The following is a 23478-nucleotide window of genomic DNA, read 5'->3' on the forward strand; positions in this document are numbered from 1 at the left end:
CTCTAAATCTCCCTCATTTGGGATTTTAACACATGGGGATGTCAGCAACTGCTTAAAGAGAATAAATTGGAGGCAGACAGAGATAACCATGCAACTCTCAGACAGGACAAGTGAACAGACCTGGAAAACAATAGCAAGTTCATTTTAAGAGTGAGAAAATCTCACTCTTAAGTAGTGGTGGTTTGGATAAATAAGAAACAGGGACTGTGTTTTCCAGAGGGGTTTTATGCTGTTCTAGACATACATGAATATGCTTTAATGCATAGCAGGACTCTTCACGTGAACATGAACTCCAAATGCTTTGTGAAGAGAAACCTTTACTGGCGAGGTGTATCAGGGCCTTGAATTTTGTTCTCAGTTTTTGCATGTTGATGTAATGTGCTTTTTCCCTTGTCCTCTCTGCAAAGATGTCTAGGCCTTCACCTTAAAATAGTTGGGTCCAGCAAGACTTGGCAGGTGGAAAAGAAACTGGACACAGTCTGAATTGCCACCAAACTATTTTTTCCATCAGCTACGTCCTTTGTATAGGTCTCAGCAGAGATGGGGATTGATTGCTGACATGTCTCTTAGATTGACATTTTTCATCCCATTCAGAATACAATTACTTAGCGAATAAAATATGTATTGAAAAGCACCAGGCAGAGAAAAAGAAAAATACTCTTATTAATGAGAGATTTTGTATGCTTCAATTTAGTTGCCGCATCAACCGTATCCTGGAGTCCCCCAGAGGAAACGCTCTCCTGGTTGGCGTGGGCGGAAGCGGCAAGCAGAGCCTGACCAGACTGGCAGCCTTCATTAGCTCTCTGGAGGTTTTCCAGATCACTTTGAGGAAAGGGTATGGGATCCCTGACCTGAAGGTAGGTGACTTTTAAAGCTGAGGTGGAGGGGAAGGAACTAAAAAGCAGAAGTGGCCCTGAAAACTTTGTCTTGTTGCAAATGGAGTGACACTGTTGTGAAGATACTAAAAAGCTCCAGACACGATATGGGACTGCAGGGAGGAGCAATGCTTCTCGAAAGACCTTGCTGAAGCATGTCTGCACAGGAGTGCAGGCAGACCTGATGTCTTCTGCCAGTCCTCTGAGCTGGCCAGGCCTGAGAGCGTTCCAACCCAAGGCTTAGTGTCAATGTTGGGCTGAGCTAATGAACACAGCAGTGTGAACATCCACTTCATGCTTGTTCAAGAAACCATAAAGGACCAGAAAATTTCTATTTTATTATTATTTCTAATTAAACCAAGATATGGTAATTAGCTCATCTGTGAGGTGCCTGTTGTGGAGTGATTTGGAGGTGGAAAAGGAGCAGGAGAGAGTAGGAGGAGAGTTCTCAAATCGTATCCAGTTCTTCCTCTGCCATTTTGTATAAGGGAGGGACTGAGTTGATGGTGGATGGTTCACTATAGACAACATGTTCCTGTGCTTATATTTCTGCACAGGCTAGTGAGCTTAGGAGTTATAAATTAACATTTTAAAATATCACTGCAATGGTTTAAAAGCATTTTAGCTGCTAGCAAAATGATTCTCATTAAAAATGTTGTAAAAATCACAATCACGTTAACTTCACTCTCTTCTGCCTGGGAGACACGATGGCCGATGAACCCTGGGTTCCTTCCCCATCAGTGGCACCACCTGGTGACCTGTGGTGGTGTACAAGTTGTTTTCATCTTGTCATGCAAGCCTGTCCCACCATCCGTTGGGTATTTTCAGCTCTTCTCTGTGTTTTTCAGGCCCACTTGTAGGATTTTCTAGCTCCTACCTGCCTATTTATTGAAGAAGCCTGCACTCCCATCTAGGAATATAGTTTGATAACGGCATTAATAAACTTGTTTTCAAAGCATCTCTTTGCTTCTCTGTCTATGGAAGGGGAAGATAATTTGATGTTCCCTTCACTCTGTATTCATTTTCAAATAATTTATGAAATACGGAGTAATTTTTTTTCTCAGGTATGGAAGAGCAAGATGGTGACAGATTACCCTGTCTCCCATTGGCCCCTCCTGCTGTTACAATTGATCTAATCCAAATTTCCAGTGATGAAAGTAACAAATGATTCTTTTGGAAGAAGCATGTGTGTTTGCTGAATTTCTAAGTTTCTGAAACGTTGGTCAGTGCTTTCCTTCAGGGTCCCCTCAATGTCTTGTATCCTGCCTGGAGAGGCAGGAGGGGAAGGATGGAGTTTGAGCTGGACGATAGTGTTTTTCCCATCTCATGAGCAAATTGGATTTCAAAAAGATGGTGTCCTTCATTAGGAGGACACTGTCTCCTTTGTAACAAAACAGCTTTTCCATGTGATCAGGCTCTCTGTCAGCATCACTGCGCTGAGTGGGAGACTGAAGAGTGAGTCCCTGCTTGGACTGTGGAAGAGAAGGAAGAAATACACAACTGAAAAAGTCCATGTTTGCACAAGGCATCCTCCTCCCTTCCTCACAAACAAAAAAAAATGTGTTGCAGCTCCTCAGTTAAAAAAAAAAAAAAGTAATTATTCACGTATACTTGTGAAACCAGAGAAATCTACAGCATGGGGATACCAAAGACCAACATTTCCAGTCACTGCTGTCTCTCCCAGTCCCTATGGTCCTTCAGCCTCCCTGTGTATGTGACTTACTGTACCCACAGCCCGGGGCAGAGTAAGACTTTTTGAACTCCCCTTGCAGTCTCCACAACCACGGATTGCATGGATGTCTTCAGCCACATCCATTGACCTCTAAATGTTTCAGCCACAGGCATTTCCCTTTGTCTAGCGGTGCTGGCCAGGGCTTTCTTATCATTTTTGTATTATACAGACCTGGGCATAATGTCAAGTCTTACTTGGTAATGTCTTACAATCATGATAGTTATAGACTCTCCCATATAACCTGGAAGGCTCAGCTATGAAGACGGAGAGTGGCCAAAGTGCAGTTTCGTGCTAATTAATTGCAATTGCTTTGTTCTCAGTTAATGGGAAGATTCTGAAATATCCTGCTGGCAGGTGTGGCACCTAGCCCATGCTATGCAGAATGTAGGTGCAACCCCTAAGTCCACTTGCTTTTCAACCTCCAGGCAGACCTGGCAAACCAGTACCTGAAAGCCGGTGTGAAGAACATAGGCACCGTGTTCTTGATGACTGATGCGCAAGTGGCAGATGAGCAGTTCTTGGTGCTGGTGAATGACTTCTTAGCGTCAGGTACATCTCTTGTTGCTTTGATTTCTCTTCTCCACCTTTTCAATGTAGTTTTGCTCATGGTACCATCTGTAGTTCCAGAATACACGGAAGGGCAATATATGAAGTAAGCTAGAAGATACGTGGGTTAAGCTCTAGAGTAAAAGCAGTGCTAAGGTCTCCTTGGTGAGGATGCACTCCATCATCTGGTAGATTTTTTCTTTCTCTGATGTCCTGTACCCAGTTTTTCCATACTTCATGGTATACTGCATATGGTTGTTAAGTGATGTGTCTGTTGTGATATTACAGCTGAGAATACAGCCGAAGGAATGTATTGACAGATGAGGAGTTGGACCTGTGGATCCCATGCATCCACACTCTAGTTGCCTAATAAAATAAGGTTGCTCCTGGCTAGAATATTTGAGTGGAGTATCTGCAAGTTGGTGGATGATGCAAAGCCACCAGATGACCATGTCTGTGTGTATCAGCTAGCTGCTTATCCCATCCCAGTCGTTTTCCTCTCTATGTTTCCAGATGCATTTACGTTTTTGAGTTAATTGCTGACACAATTGCAGAATAGTCAGTCTACATGCCAATGCTCTCTTCCCTGCAGAACATGGCACAAGTATGTGTGGATGAGCACTCCTTGTGTCGGTTGCGCTGCAGCTACAGTGCACATAGGAGTGTGCAGCTGTGTCAGTGTGACTGCACTAAGTAACCCAGGGTGGGCATATTCCCCAGGCTCCCTGGTAAATCACTGCTACTAACTGCGTGCCACTTGTTGCCTTATTTATGAGTCAGGAGTGGGAGGATACCAGCTGGTTCAGGTGACCTCCATGGATGGTGAGGGGTGGAGAGTTGACAGCACAGTGGAGCGACAGTTTGTGAGTTGACATATGGGGCTATAAATTGGCCAGACGGTTTCAGCAGCAAACAAGCCCTGCCTTTGATAGGAGTAAGGACAGGGGTTGTTGTGGAGGGCTGTGGGTATCTCCCACCACCTCTTACGCGTGGCATAGACAACACAAAAATCTCATGACTCGAGGTGAAGCTCTGCAGTGTCCTGCAGCAAGGGGCAGGCCAAGCAGCCTGGCTTTGGGTTGTCCAGGTCATCTTACGGTGGCTTTGAAAGGCGTTATGTTTTCCTGTGGTTGCTATGTGGGGAAGTGGGAACAGATGAGAGGTCCTCACTCAGGGTCCAGGGAGGCAGCGCAGAATTGCAGCCGGGCTGAGGAAGGGACCATGCAAAGACTGTGACTTCCCATGATGTGAGTTTGTGCTGCCTAGTGGGTGCGGACTGATGGGTCTGGCTGCTCTCTGCTATCTGCATACTTGTTTTTCCTGCTTGTTTCACTTCTTATCATCACTAAGAAGCTAGAACGAAATATGTATTTTAGTTTTTCTTATAAATGAACAGATTTCTGATTAGTGTATTTTCCTAAGTGATTAGAGCTCATATTGACAATATCTCACTCAATAATGATGATTTCAATCAAATCAGAAGCCAGAAAGGAAGTGAATAGGTGATAAATTAAGGAACCACTAAAAAAATACTTGGTTGGGTACATTTTTGGCAATCAGTTGCATAACTATTAACTTTTAAACATTTTTAAAAGATATCTAACTTTTAAAATGTTATGGTGATCTGGGAGTTATTTGACCACTGCTGGAAATGACATTGAACACCTGCAGAAATTGTACACATAACTAATTCATTTGCAAAACTAAAATGATTTCATTAGCATGTATAGTATATTAGGTATTTGATTTTTTTTTTTTTGGTAATCTAATTAGCACTGTAGATCTGAAAAAAATGGACTTTCTGTACTTTGACTCTATTCTGTATTTGTTTACCTTGTGCTTTTGTAAGAAAGTTTGCTCTCACAAGTGTGTTTTTTTTTTAACAGAATGACCTTCTGTGCCACTTATCTGCTGCTGGGGCCCGTGGGCACCTGGCGCAATGATTTATCTGGAGGAAGGGGCTTCCCTGAGCCCCTGAAGAGGGAGGCAGCCTCGCTCTAAGGCTGCAACAAAATCCAGAACAGTAAACCAAAACGTGCCCTCTTTTTTTAGGTGAAATCCCTGATCTCTTCCCTGATGATGAAGTTGAAAACATCATCAACAGTGTGAGGAATGAAGTCAAAGGCCGGGGGCTGGTGGACTCCAGGGAGACTTGCTGGAAGTTTTTTATAGAGCGCGTTCGACGACAGCTGAAGGTGAGACAGGCTGGGGGAGTTCGGGTCCTCACCACTGACCCTGGTGCAGGGGCACAGGGTAGAGATGCTTTGGGCTACCTTGTAGGAGGTCAGACTGCAGCCTGAAAGGCTTTTCTGCCTGTGCATGATGTGAACTGTGATTCTCTCAGCAAGTAGTACTAAAGTGTAGGAAATGCTGTCTGTTTTCACCACTTCTTGGGCTTTAGAAAGCACTATGGGAGCTGAAAATTTTCTTTCAGGAGCTGAGCAGGACCAGCCTTTCCATTTTCAAAGCTATGCACAGGGGTTTAACTGGGGTGCATCAGGACTAAGTCTTGGTGCTTGGAAAAGTTGCACAGGGGATCAGTCTTCATGTTGTTGATAATCTATAGCCAGAAGAATTAAAAAAACATTATTTTATAAACAGAGTGCCGGGAACTGAGTGGGACACAACATGCTTACAGGCTTTCTTCCACTGCAGTCCATATTCCAGCATAGAAAGGCCTTATAAATATGTCCTAAGATCCCAATACAGTTTCAGGACTTCCCAGGTATGCCCAACACGTGGAAAAAGTACAGTGCAAGGGAGCTGGATCCTTCCAGAAGGTATTTACCCATCTGCAGGACTGTACAGTGCTGCAGTCCCACAGCAGGGAGGTAGGGTGGGAATGAGTGAAGACTTGACCTTTGCTTAATGAAAACATATCCTCCTTCTTACTCACTGCTTTGTGTCAGTGGAACATGTTCACTGAGGTAGGGTGGCCTGTTCCCTTTTTGATGTAGGTAGGTACATGTTTAGGATGGGGAACAGCCAGAGAATTGATTTTTGAGATAAAACCTGGGGACTGTGCCACAGGAGATCATGCCCAAGGAGAGGGAATCCAGTTCTCCTCTCTCTCCCTCTCCCAGTGTAGAGGGGAGCTTCTGATGAGTGCTGATGCTGTTTTGTAGCTCTTCTAGCACCTTGGGCGTCTTCTGCCTGGTGTCCCTCCCTAGATATATTCCTGTTAGCTATTGAGGTACACTGGAAGGGCAGCATGAATGTGATTTACTTGAGGCTGATCCCTTTTCCTTGTCTGCCCTTCTTCTTAATGGCGTGTTAGAGCAGATGGATGGGGTCAGCCAGGAAGCACTGTTTATTCTCCCCAGTGTTTTGTGACAGCATCATGTGCTGCGCAGAAAGCTGATAAATCTGTTGCTGGTCCAGGGCATGCGGGACCTCTGGGAGCAGCACAGGAGTGGGGCTTGGCCCAGTGGAGCATGAGCACCAACATACCTTCTGCCTCAGGGTCTTGAGAGAGAGTAGTGTAGGTGCAGAAGAGGGCTTTTGTACATGGATAGCTTCCCAAAGCTTGTCTGACCCTGTGAGAGCAACATAGAGGTGCCCGAGTCTCATGCTTGAAGGTGTAGGAAAGTTTTCTATGTGTCTGTCCCCTGTGTGTGAGCATGCAGTGGCCATGTCAGAGGAGCAGAAGCTCTGAGTTCAGTTGCCTCTTCGGAAATGGAAGCGAAAGTGGTTTTGTTACAGGCTGGCTTTTGCAGCTTCTAAAAAACAGATCTTAGCTCATTGTGGAGGTGGTGACACCTTATAGAGACGGACGTCTGAGCCCACAGCACCCTGCCCCATGGTGCTTGCAAAGCTGTGCGGGTACCAGCCAGGGCTAACAAGTGGGAGAGGGATGATGTATTGAGTGAGATATGCTGCTTCCCAAACCAGCCCTTGCTCAGATATTGCTACTTCATTGCATGGTGGGAACTAGCCCGTGTCCTCCTTTGCGCCTGATGAGCAGAGCTGGTAAATCCATCTGCAGTGGACTTGCAGGAGAAGGGCTGCAATGAATGGTGGTGGCAGGTTTTGGTCCTTAGGTCTTATTTTGCTGTTAAAGCTGGTGGTGGGGCAGCGAAGAGGAAAGGTACTTCACCTTGGCCTGACTTTACACCCTGCGTGAAGTGTTTCCTTCTGGAAAAGGGAGAGCTTGTACCTTCCTGAGAGGAGCTGAGCAGGCTGGCTGTGCGGGGAAGGAGGCTCCCAGCCTGCAGGGAAAGGCAGGTGGATGAGGGAAGGAAGGAGAAATGCTGCAGGTCTGGGAGGGTGCTGAGCAGGGGAGTAACAGCCCCTTGACCAGGCCCCAGAGTAATGTGAAGAGAGATTTCCCAGAGACCCACGAACACTGTACGATTTGCTGCAACTCAGAACCTTTTAGCAGCTGTTGGACTAAGAAAAAAGCCTGAAAGGCGAAGGACCTGCTCCACAAAAATGTAGTGAGCAGGGAAAACGCATTCACAAATGCTTTTATTTCCATTCAGCTTTGTTTTCTGATTTCTCTATTTTTAAAAAATTCTCATTCTGGTAAAAGCAGATTTTGAGCTTGAGCCACCTCAAACCTTTTGAATGGTGGCTTTCAGGGAGAAAATCCAGGCAGTCCTGTGGTCCTGCCAGGAGAATTTAGGTCCATTCACTTTAATTCCTGGTTGCACCACTTGAATCTGGATGCCAGTTCCCTGCCAGGCGAAGCTTTGTGTCACTGCTAGAGCAGGGAAGAGTGGTTATATTAAACCCCGGCTGCAGCCTTGAAAGTGTGCCAGGCTTCTGCTTCTGACCATAGCAATGCTTAACACCATTGCTTGTTTTTATTGGAGAGAAAAAAAATATGTTTACTGCTAGATTATGCCTTTTCCAGATCAGGCTTGCTGGTCTGAAATGCAAGGACTCAAGGATAAAGGTTGCTGTACCCTTAGCTGGTGGTGTAAGATCTTCCATTGGAAGTGGCTGGTAGAGTCCGGGCTGGGCTGTGTGGATAGAGCTGGTGCCTGCTCACGGCCATACCTTCCCACCTTCTTCTTCCTTGGACTCTACAGGTTGCATTGTGCTTTTCGCCTGTCGGTAGCAAGCTGCGCGTCCGCAGCAGGAGGTTCCCCGCCATCGTCAGCTGTGCGGCCATAGACTGGTTCCAGGAGTGGCCACAGGAGGCCCTCGAGTCCGTCAGCCTCCGTTTTCTGCGAGAAACAGAGACCGTGGAGGTGAGCACCTCACCCGCAGGCATCTGTGGGTGTGTGAACTTGCCTGGGTTTGAGTTCCTCTGCGGGGTGCAGGCGATGGCCACCCCTGGCCGCACGGTGCTGGTGGCAGCCAGGTGTGACCTCGTCCCTCCGTTCAGTGCAAGCAGTGACTCACACAATGAGGACAGTATCGCAGAGAGGGTTTGCTCACCTTTATTGCCCTCCAACACTTATCCAGGACATCTGAGAGACTGTTCGGAGAAGAATTACTGGTAGCGGTATAGTGCATTAAACTTAATCGAACCGTGCTTGAAATACAGTCCAGGCTTTTCAGAGAGGGGCATGGATCTTAGCAGAAGTACGGCCATGGGCACCACGCTCGTGTGTGTTTGTACACTGATAGTATTGCCAGTGAAATGACTGCTTTGCTAGTAAGAGACGCAGCTTACAAATTGGTGCAGAAAATAACCTAATACTTATGATTATTGCAGGGAACATAGGCTTTTCTCTCCGTATGCGTGTCTGAGCGTCTGTAATTCTCAAGGGCAAAAATATGTCAAGTTCTCATTGATGACAACCTGCTACTAGACTAAAAGAGATTTATTTCTGTTTATTTAGCTTTTCTGGGCAGGATTTTGGAAGAATAAAGTCTACAAAGTTTCTTTTTATGAGTGTGCACTTTCCCCATTTGTACAGAAGAAAAGCTCAAATTTATACTTAAAAGGCTGTTATTTTTTAGAGCTGAATGCTAGAAAAATTGCTTGGAATAAGATAAAGTATGAGATAAAAAGATATAAAAAGTGGTATAAAGTACACAAGCAGGCAAAGTTATTTTAGAGATAACAAATGAAAAGGGATCAACTTAGATGTTACATCCTGGATTTTGCTGCAGCAGAATAAAAAGTTAATAAATTCCTTTATATACAGCACAGGTCTGTGTAATATATAGTTGTTCTGGTTAAAATAGTTTCTCTTTGTCTTCTCATGTTACCTTTAGGATTCAGTGAAAGATTCAATAAGCAAATTCATGGCCTATGTCCACACAAGTGTCAACGAGATATCCCGATTGTATCTGAGCAATGAGCGACGGTATAACTACACCACTCCGAAGTCATTCCTTGAGCAAATAAAACTCTATCAGAATTTGCTATTGAAAAAGGGCAAGGATTTAAAAGCAAAAATGGAGCGGCTGGAGAATGGCCTGGAGAAGCTCAACAGCACATCTGCACAGGTAAGCAAACCTTTTGGGGTTAAAAGCTCATGGTTTTCCTTTTTTCTCTGTTAGAGACATCTTTGCATCCTGGCTCAAAGGAAAACTTTACAGGCTGAAACTGTACAGGGTGTAAAATTTGTGCTAGATCCTGGCTCTAGTCTGGCTTGAACTGGGTTCCTGAAAGAGCAGAAGTGATGTTCTGTGCCAGAAAGGAGAAGGGAAGAGATGTGTGTCCAGTCTCTGCTGTTTGGGTGGTAACCGTGAAAGATCACGGTAAGTAAAATGAGATAGGGATCCAGCTGGCTGTGTACATCTTCTTTTAATGGTTAAATTTCAGCTGTGGTGACAAAAATAGCTTATAAAATACAGGAAGATCAATGATTTTTGGAGTTGCATCCAGGAAATCTACAATAACTTCAGCAAGAATCCTCTCTTTCAAACTAAATAGAGTATCCTTTTCAAATAAGGCTGATGTTCATTTTTCCTTGCATTAAGCTATCCATTTTTAAGGAAAACTAATGCATGTCCAAAATGTGGATTAGCCATCCCAAAATCTCCCTGTTAAAGAGCAACACTGTCACCCCTCTGTGGTAATGACTAGGTGTTGTTCTGAGTATTTCACAAACATCTCTGCAGTGACACAAACTGCCTTTCAGAGCTTTGCTGTCTACATCTGTTGCTAAACTCCCATTTTTCAATCCATTTCATATTCTATTAACTCTTACAAATGCTCACTTAACAAGCTTCTGCTGTGGCAAATGGGCCACTCCTGAAGCTGTTCCAAAGAAATGCAGAGCCTTGATGTGAATGAAGGACTAGCAGGTTCAACCCCTTCCATATATATGCTCTGGGTAATGCTGGTGGCATAAATCATGTCTGTCACACTCAATAGGATACGTGCCTTACTGGAGGGTGATGTATGGGCTTTATTAGTGCCTCTCAACTCTGATAGTCTACATCTCACTTCAAACAGTTGCTTTCTTCATGGTGCAGGACAGGTCTTGAGGACACAGGAGGGGAGTGGACATGTTTCATGTCCCCTTTGCAGGTTTTAGCATCTCCTTTGTAAGGATGTAGCTGAGGTTGAACAGCCAGTAGCAGAGAGCACTCATCACAACCAGTGACACCAACCAGAGCCCTCACTGCAAAGCAGATCTTTCATCTACCTTACCTATGGAGGCAAATAATTTTGCTGACCTGTGGGGTGCTGCTCCTTTTTGATGATGTCCCAGTGGTGGACAAGATGGATTAGGTCTATTTTTTGTTGGGAGCAACTAATACGAAACTAAACTTTTGAGAGGAAACAAGTCCCTGTAGTGTTGGTCAAACATGGGGCCCCTTCTGTATTCTTCTGGAATATCTTCATATGGGTGTTATGTTGGCAAGGCCTTTCTGATAAGCCACAAAATAGGTGCTCAGCAGTGTTGGAGGACTAGGGAGGAGATGGGAAGCTACAGCACCTGTGGGTCTCGTAGGTTTTGTTATTGCAAGAAGTGTAAAAGAACGCAAAGTTTGTATCTGGTTAGAGTAAGTCTGGGGCGAGAAGTGCCTGTTTGTGAAGTTGATTAAGATGCAGAGCAGTGAGGACAAATATGTCAAATCTGAATCTAAAATTAGCACTGGGTGCCTAAAATTAAACACCTAAATTATCAGATGTGTGCAATAGTCAAAACTGCTGTTGATTTGAAACCAGAGTGGGTATTTAGCAGTATTGGAAATCATACCAGAACGTTCAATCTTGAATATGGATTTTAAAGTCTGAACTTTACATTCACCCATGGAAATGGTTGGTCTTGGTGCTGAGGCAGTGACAAGTCTTCTGTGTCACTCAGATGTGTCATCTCCAGGTTGTGTTCATGGTGCATGGAAACAATTTACTGTGGCTTTTTTTATTTTCAAAGCAAAGGAGGAGGATTTTGTTACCTGGCTATGCCTTAGGTCTGAAGACTAGTGCTCCCATCATCAGCATTATCCAGATTCCTGCTGCTTGGATGCTGTGACAAGTTAATTATGAGTTTTTTGTATTTCTATAGACTGTTCAGTGTGGCCTCAGCATGAGGGGGCTGTTGTGCAAGTGGTTGCAGGGTACTTTTTGACTTAGCCATTCCACTTTCAAAATAACTTCTCCCCCTCCTTTTACTCTTCTCCCCCAACTTGCTCTTTTTTTTTTCTTTTGAGATTTGAACATCTTAATACCATTGACTTACTTTTCTTCTAAAGAAGTGTTTTGCTTTAGCTTACATGCCTAACCATGTTTCCCTGAAGACAGTGGCTGTCGTCAGTATTCAGAAAAGCAGAAGCCGGCTTCCAGTTATTAGGACATAACAGACTTGGGAAGATGTGTGGGATGAGTCATTTGTTTTTCAGAGCGATGTTCACTGTGAAGAGGTCAGCGCTTTGTTCAGAGCCCATTGCTGAGTAATTTTTAGGATGGCTTTGGTTAATATTGCATCACTGGATTCCAGATTCAAGTCTTGCTTGCTCTATCAATTAATCGCCGACCTTTGTGATGTATTTTGTGTTCTTGAAACAAGGCAGGGACAATCAGATAAAATGAGTCTTCTAGGAGCCTACCCTCCAGGTTTTCTATTCTTTAATAATTCTTCTCATGCTGTCCTGGTGGTAGGCAAGCACTTCTTCCTTCCCTGTTGGAGTCACAGTACATTACCCTTGAATCTCTCGTTTACTTTGCTCTTTCCCTTTCTACCTCACATTACTAATTGCTTTTCAGATTGTTCTGGACTCAGGAAGCTGCTCACAGGTTTTTCACATTTCTTAGCACTGTTTGGGACCAATTACTGCCCTTTTTGTGGCCTGTAATGATATTCTGTGGGCTAAGGCATGTGCTGGATCTGTCGGCTCACACCTTGATCTGGTTATTATCCTGGTGTTGCCTATGGGAGGGAGGTTAATAGCATTCTCTCTTCTCTTGGGGATGACAGTCTGCTGTGATTTTTCCATGCCACCTCAGTCTCTCTTTGTACTGTTATTCTCTTGTAGTTCTTGCTTTCTTCTGCTTACCAGCTACATGTTACCCAGAAGGTATCTTCTGCTTTTACCAGTTTTGGCAGACACTGGAAAAGTCAGTGGTGTTTTTCTCACCTCCCCTGAATGTGGTAATGAGTTTTCTGTGGTGTGTCTGGATGGTAATTTATAAAGCACATGTCTGTGGCTGCTCCACTCCAATGTCCTGGCAAGAACCAAGCAGGACAGGTCACTGCAGCACCCTGAACTCCTCTGTTAGCTGTGAGAGCTCATACCTTTGAAGAGGTGTGAATCTCCAATCCCATGCTCTTGTTTTGGACATAAAACTGTCTCTTCCTGCCCCTCCATGTGGAGCTGCTTCTCTTTATCTTTTTTTAGCAAATCCCTGTGGCCCTAGTGGCCTTGTTGTTCATGCCTGTGTCCACGTGTCAAGTGCCCCTGCTGCATGTATGTGTGCCCTGTGCCATTTAGTGCCTTCCTGAGCTCTGTCTTGCAGACTGGTGGGTTTCTGGTATTCAACCTTCCCCTCACATTGAGTGTTCTGGTTTCCTTTACACTGAGGTGTAGTGGGTTGACCTTGGCTGAACACCAGGTGCCCACCAAGCCGTTCTATCACTCCTCCTCAGGAGAATGCGGTGGGGAGAAAATAAGATGGAAAAGAACTCGTGGGTCGAGATAAGTACAGGGAGAACATTCATCAATTACTGTCACGGGAAAAACAGACTTGACTCGGGGAAATTAATTTCATTTATTGCCAATCAAACCAGAGCAGTGTAATGAGATATAAACCCAAATCTTAAAACACTTTCCCCCCCACCCCTCCCTTCTTCTCAGGCTCAGCTTCACTCCCAATTTCTCTACCTCCTCTCCACAAGTGGTGAGTGTTGTGGTCAGTTCACCACACATTGTCTCTGCTGCTCCTTCCTCCTCACACTCTTCCCCTGCTCCAGTGTGGGGTCCCTCCCACAGGAGGCAGTCCTTCACGAACTTCTTCAACGTGGGTCACTTCCATGGGCTGCAGTCCTTCAGGAACAGACTGCTCCAGCGTGGGTCCCCTGCGGGTTCACAAGTCCTGCCAGAAAACCTGTTCCAGTGTGGGCTCCTCTCTCCAGGGGGCCACAGGTCCTGCTAGGAGCCTGCTCCAGCGTGGGCTTTCCATGGGGTCACAGCCTCCTTTGGGCATCCACCTGCTCTGGCGCGGGATCCTCCCCGGGCTGCAGGTGGATATCTGCTCCACCGTGGACCTCCCTGGGCTGCAGGGGGACAGCCTGCCTCACCATGGTCTTCCCCACAGGCTGCAGGGGAATCTCTGCTCTGGCACCTGAAGCACCTCCTCCCCCTCCTTCTTCACTGACCTGGGTGTCTGCAGGGTTGTTTCTCTTACATGTTCTCACTCCTCTCTCCGGCTGCAGTTTCTGTGCCCCAGCAACTTTTTTTCCCTTCTTAAATCTGTTATCCCAGAGGTGCTACCACTGTCGCTATTGGGCTCGGCCTTGGCCAGTGGCGGGTCCATCTTGGAGCCAGCTGGCATTGGATCTGTCAGACATAGGGGAATCTTCTGGCAGCTTCTCACAGAAGCTACCCCTGTATCCCCCCCTGCTACCAAAGCCTTGCTGTGCAAACCTAATACATGAGGCCAAATCAGTAGGGCTTCCTGGCTTCAGTCTCCAGAATGTTGTCACCTCTTATTTGTCTCCATCAGTCTTCATCCGCTCCATCTGAACACCAGCTCCAAGGAACAGGCATTGTATGACATGATATTTTCTGCACGGTCCTCCTTTTGCATCATGGTGTTTTGCCTGTGATGTTGTTGCATCATGGTGTTACCTGGGATATTGTTGGTAGCCCTGACCAGGAGTGCTGTGGAGCTGACCCAAGAATGACCAGGGAAGAACAACCTGGAAATATGCTCAAAGGGTGGTGGATGGCCCTGCTCCTGTTGTGAATGTTTTATAACACTGCTGGTTTTCATAGGGTGGATTAGGAATATGGGGGGTGTCAGTGCAAGGAGGGAGACTGTGTGTGACTGTTGGAGAAGTTCTGGGCTGTGACAGGACAGAAGATGAGAGCTGTGGTAGGAAGGTTTTCTGCACACCCTGAGATAATACACGTTAGTGGTGGTCGGGCTTGGCCATCTCTGGGTTTTGCAATTGCAAAATGTGCAATATTTTTAATGGTGTCCTGGTTTCAGCTGGGATAGAGTTAACTGTCTTCCTAGTAGCTGGTACAGTGCTATGTTTTGAGTTCAGTATGTGAAGAATGTTGATAACACTGATGTTTTCAGTTGTTGCTCAGTACTGTTTAGACTATGGTCAAGGATTTTTCAGCTTCTCATGCCCAGCCAGGGCACCTGACCCAAACTGGCCAACGGTGTATTCCATACCATGTGACGTCCCATCTAGTTTAGGAACTGGGAAGTGGGGGGCAGGGATTCGCCGCTCGGGGACTGGCTGGGTGTCCGTCGGCGGGTGGTGAGCAATTGCCCTGCGCATCATTTGTAAATTCCAATCCTTTTATTACTACTGTTGTCATTTTATTAGTGTTATCATTATCATTATTAGTTTCTTCTTTTCTGTTCTATTAAACCATTCTTATCTCAACCCAGGAGTTTTACTTCTTTTCCTGATTTTCTCCCCCATCCCACTGGATGGCGGGGGGAGTGAGTGAGCGGCTGCGTGGTGCTTAGTGGCTGGCTGGGGTTAAACCATGACAAATGGCAATATGAATGAAATATGACAAGCATCTGAGTTTTTCAAAGAAACAGAAAATAGTTCTGTGTACAAGCTGCCATCCTTTTCAGATGGAAGGTCCTTTTTGGTGTGAGAGAGGGGAAGTTTGAGTATCTTCTGTTACTGTGACATAGAAAGAGGAGAACTTTTCATGCCTTTATTCCTAACATTGCTCTGCCAGGGGTGGCTCCACAGGCCATTGATGGGAGCACATTTAAGATTTCTGCTGAGCCTGTGCCTCCTGAAGGTGATGGCATGTAGGCCTCCCTCCTTACTGGTGTCTCATCAGGCGTTTTTATGTCTGAGCATCAGGATGTGTGGGAAGGGAGGAGAGATGGATGTGACAGACTGGTTTTGCTGTGGATGCAAATATAGCATTAAGGGAAACTTGTTTGCTGCGCTGAGGGGGCGAAACTGGAAGAGTAAAGTTCATAAATGTACATTCCCAGTGCCTCCCCCAGGACATCACTAACGATAGTGAGTTTGGTTATTTAGGCGTAGCTCCTGTTTCTCTCTTTCCACTGCACAAACACTATTAAATTGTCCCTGCTCAACTGCATTTGAGCTTTAGCCTCACTGGGGAAACACAATTGTTTCCTTTCATGTTCCAAAATCCAGCTGTAGGTAAGGGAGGCTGGAGGTCATCATATGTCCCCTAGATGTGGTGTGGTCTGTTGGCAGAGGGTCCAGCAGAGCCTCAGGATACATATCACAGCTCCAACTTGCATCGTTTCCACTTGGAATTTAACATGTAATCCAAGCCCAGCTGGGCAGGAGCCTTCATAGTAACATACACTTCTGAGCTTCCAAATATTTCATTCAGGCAAAGCCCTAACTGAATTTCTTGCTTTTTTTAAATCCTGACAATGTTACAGCAAGTCATTTGCCCTTCCATTATTGCATGTGCTTGGCTGAAAGCAGATTTTGTCAGGGCATTTTCTGTTCTCACAGGCTGCGCTGGGGGCTGAGTTTACATCTGCTCATTTTGTAGCACTGTTGAGTGCTAGTGGGTTTTAATCCCTTGCTTGTTTTGTCATGGCTGTGTAAACCCCTAAAGCTCCCATTTGTATGTGTATCCAGCACATGATTACTGATTTTGGGGCAGAAGGTCACGAGCCATATCTGCCATCAGTGAAGTCTCCCACTTCAATTTCCTGCAATCCCTGAAGACGTGGAGCCGAACAAGAAGCTGCTGCTGAGTTTGCCGACTGAAGGGATTATGTGCTCCTGTGAGCCAGAGTCGTTTGGATTTACAGTCGTGTCTTTGTCCTGGTGAAAACAGCATTGTAGCGCCAGGCAGCAGGGGATGACAATGGATGAAGTGCACAAAGAGACTCCTAAGAAACCACTCTCCACTTGAAGCTGATGCCAAACGTCAATGGCTTCAGTTTATAAGATTGCAAAATGTGCTCTCTCTTCTGGTATAAAAATGGAATTATCAACAAAAGCAAGTGCCTGATTTCCCTTCTAGTAAGTATTTTTATATAGGTAAAGACGTACCCCAGGAGCTCTAAGCAGTCCTTTATGAGCCTGATGGCAGGACAGTGAAAAACTCCATGGTCAGCGCAGAGCCTGTGTAAATTCATTGAAACGGGTGCTTTTAGAAAGAGACTTTCTGTCTTCAAGTGAGAGCCATTGTGAGCTCCCCCACCATGCAAATGCTTCAGCCTGTTGCTGGAGAGGGCTCCTACCTTGCTGGGTGTGAGCAGATGCTCGGTGGAGCAGTGTGTGAGGAGCTGCCACCACTGCCATGCCTCTTGGCTACCGGCTAGATGGGAGAACCATTCTCAAGCTCATTTGACATCACATTTTAAAGCCCCTTGAGCCTTGGACCTCTGACAAGGGCTGTACCTGTCAGCAGATCCCAGCTGTAATGTTTCTGCTGTGAAAAATGCCCCTCCCACCACAAAGCCGTAGGACCTGATGGTTGCAAGGGAACTGATGGGGTGTTGCCTCTGCCTTGTGTGCGTGGGGCACGGGATGGAGGGGTGGGTGAGTGGCAGGGTGCACCTGGGTGAGCAGGCGGTTCGGGGAGTGCTGGTTCCTGGTGCACAGGTCCTCCTCAAAACCTGCACGTGGCAAAATACCATGTGCTCTGTTCTGCTGGTGTCAAGGTTGAGAAGTGAAAGAAGGTGTAGCTGAATTGTAGCACATCTCATCTCCACCGCAAAACACACATGCGCAGCACATGCATGCCTCCTTTACCAGTGATGTGATGTAATATCAGATTTCATGATCAAAGCTGGATGTATTTGGCTTTATAATGAGACAAGCTTCCTGCAAATGCCTGGTCCGTGGTGAGGCTCCTGGGTTGTACAAAAATAATCCCAAGAATACCTGAAATGAAAGCTTCCACCTACTTCCCATTGGATCCTGCTCAAAGCAATGTTTGTGTTGCCCTGGCACGTCTGTCCAGTTTCCAAGCAGAGGCAGTGAGCAAGGGTGGGACAACCTCCTTAGCAGCTCATCCTGCTGGTGCTGGATTCTCCCCTGCTGGGTTCCTCACTGCTAGCTGGCTGCTCTGGTGTGTGGATCATGCACATGGGCTCTCTAGTTGTGACCCAAGCAACCATGAGCAAAGGAGAGCAGCAGTATCCTGTTAACAGCTAGATATACTGCTTTTCTGTGCTGCCAGGACATTGCTTGCTTTACACACAGGCCCTCCATGCTTTTGGGTACAGCTCAGCCCCACTCGAGTGTGAGTCTGTGCTGCTGGGCAGGGCAGAGAACAGATTGGTGACTGTCCATGCTCCCACATGTGTTTCTTCCCTCTAGGTGGATGAGCTGAAGGCCAAGCTGGCAGCCCAAGAAGTAGAGCTGAAGCAGAAGAATGATGATGCTGACAAGCTGATCCAGGTGGTGGGGGTGGAGACAGAGAAAGTGAGCAGGGAAAAGGCAATTGCTGATGAGGAGGAGCAGAAAGTGGCACTTATCACCCAGGAGGTTGAGCAGAAACAGAAGGACTGCGAGGAGGACCTGGCCAAAGCTGAGCCTGCCCTGGCAGCTGCCCAGGCTGCTCTGAACACCCTCAACAAGGTAGGGTGAAGACTTCTATGGGAATCCAGTATCTCCCTTCTGCATTGTGGGGGGCAGTGTCATCTGATGGCCCAAGATCTTGGGCATTGTATTGACCCTCCTCCGGCTTCTTCCCAGCTGGTGTATACTTGGTCCCTGGCGTAACTTGGAGCAGCCACAAGGCTGCACCAAGTTATCCTTTACTCATGGCCATGGAGAACAGGAGGAACTGGAGGTGGGTGCTTCATTTGCATCTCTTCTCCACTGTTGGCTGGCTCCACCGCTCATCCTGCCCCACAAGGAAGGGGAGGTCACCTTACTGTCACTCTCCTTCAGGACCTAGGGAAGAGTGTCTCAGAAGGATCACCATTTCTGTACCTCTGTCTTGCTCTCTGGGCACTGCCTCTGGCTCAGACCTGTCTGCTAGCATGGAGGAGGACACGCAGGATGGAGGGCTGGGCTCCAGAGCAGGGGCACAGGCCAGATCTTGCTCCAAACTTTTCTGAGGTTGTTACCCTTGAGCTGTGGGGAATGAAAATGTAAGAGGGGAGACAGGAGAGGCTGCCAGTGCTCTCAGGATGACTGTCAGCTGTCCTGAGCGTCCTGTGGCAAGGAAGACTGTGCCTTTAGCTAGTCACAGCAGAAGTGCAGGAGGTGTTGCAGGACAGGTGGGGTGAAACCCGAACACCCCTTTATTTCAGTGAGAGACAGTATTGATGCTGTTTGCTTGGGGTATTCCTGTGCAAGTGCACAATCAGCACAGCGGAAGCTGAGAACACTCCAAAACACCGACAAGGCAGATTTTACTCCCAGCTACACTGTGAACCTTTCTTCCCAGCAGTATAGCTGGTGCTGAGAACGTTGCATGGACAGATCTTGTGTGAGCCCCATAGACCTGTGTTGGTGGGTGTGGGGCTGGCAGTTTGTGGCTGCAGCTGGCAGCGAGCATGGGCGTCCTCTGAGTTCCCACTTAACCCATCTCCTGCTTTGGAAAGGGGTCTGTAATGGGAAAGCTCACATCCCCCTCTGAGTTTGTGGCACAGTGGGGCAAGTGTCTTCCTGCAGCCCACAGCAAATGCCTTGCTTGGCCAAGGGGGAAGACAAGGTGGGGGAAGAAAGATCAGAGATCCAGAGGTGCAATGGGGAGAGTTGGTGACTTCTTGGGCTCCTCTGGGCGTCTTTCCCTCGTGAGTTCCCTGCTGTTGTAGGGACAAAATGTGGTGGCCTGAGGGTTTGGACTGATCTTCTCCAGCTGTATTGGGGTGGAATTTGCCTTGTCCTCTCTTTGTCCAAAACGTTCCTCAGGCCTTGTTGAGTGTGATGCTCAACATCTGATACATACAGCTTGGCTCCACAGGTGCACTCATAGGGTGGCTTTTGGTTTGACACAATAAGTGATGGCACAGAAGTCTCATTCCATGTTTAGGCTTATCCAGTACCAGGGCTTCTTGGGTGGGGAGAGGACCTGTTCTTCACAAGGGTCTGTAGGCCAAGCAGTACACTGTTGTGGATGATGGGTAGTTGGGTACCGAATGTGGGGTGACCTCTTGGTAGAGCCATATGTTGCTGCAGACAAGGTGACTCGGAAGGAAGATGTGACTGGGGAAATGTATGACCTGGAGATAAGGACTGCTCTGACTGCAGGACACTAAATGGTTTAGGAAAGGCTTTTGGTACCTTGGAAAGTTTTTCTTCCAGTGACACTCCAGGAGTTCCCATTTGGAGCCTGGCACTTTGAGATGTGCCCTAGAGACACATACCTAAAATTTATCTTGGTCTGCAGTTCACACAGCATCCTGGAGCAGCAACCTCTGGCTTCACCCAGGGCAGAGCAGTGGCCATGCACCAGGTGCAGCTAGAAAATCAGAGTTATTCCCACAATCACAGCAAGGCATGGCTCAATCATGCCTCAAACCGTGGCTCAATCATAGCCCTGTTGAGGGAGAGGAAAGCAACTCTGAGTCATCAGGAATGGGTTTTCTGTTTGATTAGCTTTCAGGAAACGTGGCTTTGCTGCAGAGATGTGTTGCTTTGTCTCTTGTTCCTGGAAGGGAAAGGACTGTACAAAGGGAAAATATTTGTCTCTTCATTAGTTTTTGTTTCATGCTGGAGTTGCGGAATATCTCATTAGGCAAAGATTAGGGAGATGCTGGGATTTTCTCTAGGGACCTGTAAAGCAGCAATAGCAGAGCACTGGAAGGCATGATCTCTCTTACCTTCTGATCAGAAATGCATCAGAGAGCTTGACCTGCTTGCTGACATGAATAATCAGCAGTATTTATGTGTGTATATATAGTTTCTCCCCAATTATCTAAGCCATCTTATTTGGACAGCACTGTTATATGCAACATTAATAGGGAAAACAGTGAGAAAAGCTGCTGAGTAGAATGCAGTAATAAATATATATAGTCAGCTACCAAGGAGGTCAGTAAGTATGTGGATACATGGACATTTCTGTGCTGGTGTCACCTGCTAGTTTGAAAGAAGAGCAGCCGTGTCCATTTGGACTTGTATCTTTTGCAGATAGGCTGCATGGAGAAGGAAGCAACAGGGGGTGCTTTTACATTAATTCCAGGTGAAGGATGAGTGAGGCTTGTCAGCAGACAGCTGGCTGCCCTTGGTGGGATGAGTTTGCCTGACTCACCTGGATGGGACAGCTGCTCTAAAGCCATGTGCCTCTGCCATTGCTGTGTGGGAACTGGACTGGCACCCAGGCTGTCTGTGGCATTACATGGGGGCGATCTGAGGTCTATGCAAGAGAATGGGCCAGGGAGGCTTTTCGTCAGTTCCATGATTAACAGGGCACTAACTCAAGGGATCAGCCTTTCCTGGCAGGCCAGAGATCCCTCATGAGGTTTGCAGCTGGAGGAGGGAAGGAGAGAGGCACAGAGAAGCGCAAGTGGAGCAGAGGAGCATTAGGCAGCCATGGGTAGACCCATCGCTCCCAGAGGGATGAAGCCATCAGGGCAAAGCAGAGCAGGGGTAGCAGTTAGCAAGGTGTTAACCTCTGACATGGGCATCTGCAGCAGCAGCAGCTCATTTGAATTCCCCAGGGCTGCGTGGCAGGTGACTCGAGCAATGGGGGGCACGCCGCTGCTGGAGGCACTGCCATGTCGCTGTGTGCTTGCTTGCACAGCCCCACAAGTTTCCAGCCGGATGGTTTCCCATCCCCTCCTCCCTTGCCACTGGCTGCAAAGCAGTCTTGTGTTCAGTAAAGAATGCCATAGGCCCATTAAACCAAAGTTGCTGTTCATCATTCATTACTGTCATCAGAGCGGCTGCTCTTCATGAGACACTTCCCAAGCAATGGTAGTTATGAGTAACAAGTGCATGTTATTTTTTTTGGTACTCAAATTATTCCAGCAAAACTGAAAATACTTCACCTGATCAGTGTGTGATCAGTCACAGCCTGGCTCAGCCCAGCTTCAGCTGGGTAGTGGCCACACTGGGGAAAGCTGCTGCAGCCACTTGTTCCCTGCTTTATTGTTAATGCCTTGTGCAGGATTTGGTGGCAGTGCGAGTGCCCGCGGCAAATTGAGAGGCTATTTAAGGTGTTTGTTAAAAAGCGATAATTACATAGAAAAAAAGAGATAATCACATATATTTATATATGTAAAAAGGTAATTATTATACAGACGATGATGAATGATGTGGGTTATGATAGACCCAGCACAGAATACCTGCAAAGTAAAAAATGCAAACCCAGACCTGATTGTGAGTTTGAAAACTCAGAAAAACAGGGTTTAGAGACAAAAATGCCATTTTTGCCTCTTACAGTGCAGTTTGTCTGCTCACCCTGTGAGTGCACCTGGCCTCTTTCTCAGCAGCCGCATCCCCTGGGCCCTAAGGACTGCAGGACATGAGTCTCAGCGGGTCTGATGTTTCAGCATCCTCATCTTTTTGTGGGGAGTGGGAACAGGAAGATCATGGCACACGGAATCTGGGACTGCCTTCCCCTGCCAGTGGATCTCTGCTTGGCACAAAACACTTTCCAAGAGGAGGCAGCAGCTGTCCTGCGGAGACGGCTGGGCAGTCTGTGGCCCCTTGGAAAGGAGGATGGTGCTTGGCCAGTGCTGCTCAGTCTCTGCACAGGTTACAGTGAACAGAACACAGTGACAGTATCAAAAGAAATGAAATTCCCATGCAATTACCTACAAGGGATATCCCCTGGAGATGGTCCAGAGGCATTTGAGGATGCCATAGTGGCTGGTGTTCCTGAGGCACGTGGCAGTGTCCTGACTGGTTTCCATCCCAGGTATACTCTGGTGTGCAGGAGAATTCAGAATGATTTGTTAAAATGCAACCAATTGATGCCATCAGGGAAAAGGGCAGAGCTCCTTTTGCTTGGTACCCAAGTTCATCAGCTTGGCACTCACCATGGACCTGGCTTACCCTCTTCCAGTGATGCCAGAGACTCTCGCAGTAAGGAAGGAAAGTGGCCACCCCATGCTGCTGAGATCTTCCTCAATCTGGCTGGGACAGCATCATCCTCCCTCCCATTCAGGGTAGTAGTGTCACCGTTCCTGTCATGTCATGGAAGGGCTCACCTCCCAAGGAAAAAGCAATGGTACCAGCTCAGCATCCCATTTCCACTGAGATGCAGGCTATTAAACACAGGCTGTTTTGCCAGAGGCCTCCCAGCCCCCCCGAGCACCAGCACCCTGCACACACAGGGCTGGGGAGAGGCCATGTAGTACAAGCTGCGCAGGGTGCTTGCGGTGGAGGAGGGCACATTGGGGTACTCGTCTGTGCTCACGGTTGGCTCCATGTCATTGAGCATTTTAATTAGAGACGTTTTATGCTGGAAATGCACACAGCTCCCAAAGGCCTGTCTCTGTCAGCTTGATCATTAACAAAAGCTAAAAACAAGCAAAGACACATTTAGGAATAGGTTCATAGCAGGTGCCTTTATCCAAAAAATGGGTGCTCAAAAGTATCAGACTATCCCACATTGCTTCCAAAGACAGAAACTGATAGAAGCAAGATAGCAGAGAATATACATTAAGAGCTATTCAAAACTGATAGAAACAGGAACTGAGAGAAGTTCATAGATTTTTCTCAAAGTGGTGTTAAAACAGCCCTTATCCTTGTTTTGACAACAGCGTGTCATCTGAGAGCAGCTGATTTACCTACACTGTTTTTTCCTATGCAAAAGCTAACTTGCATGTGTGTCGTGAGAGGATTTTAGGTGTCAGCAGATCAAACCCTC

General features: G+C 46.9%; 1 protein-coding gene across 2 annotated transcripts in view; it reads left to right on the top strand.

Annotated features, from left to right (window-relative positions):
* Positions 1–23478, top strand: part of DNAH9 (dynein axonemal heavy chain 9) — a 209550-nt gene that overhangs the window by 83876 nt on the left and 102196 nt on the right. For both annotated transcript variants that reach the window (XM_069798868.1, XM_069798867.1), the window contains 6 exons: positions 695–857; positions 3033–3156; positions 5206–5348; positions 8187–8348; positions 9325–9558; positions 18030–18290. In XM_069798868.1, coding sequence (XP_069654969.1) covers positions 695–857; positions 3033–3156; positions 5206–5348; positions 8187–8348; positions 9325–9558; positions 18030–18290 — 1087 coding nt within the window. The remainder of the gene's footprint in view (positions 1–694; positions 858–3032; positions 3157–5205; positions 5349–8186; positions 8349–9324; positions 9559–18029; positions 18291–23478) is intronic.

The sequence above is a fragment of the Haliaeetus albicilla genome, chromosome 12 (assembly GCF_947461875.1).
Source record: "Haliaeetus albicilla chromosome 12, bHalAlb1.1, whole genome shotgun sequence".
NCBI lineage: Eukaryota > Metazoa > Chordata > Aves > Accipitriformes > Accipitridae > Haliaeetus > Haliaeetus albicilla.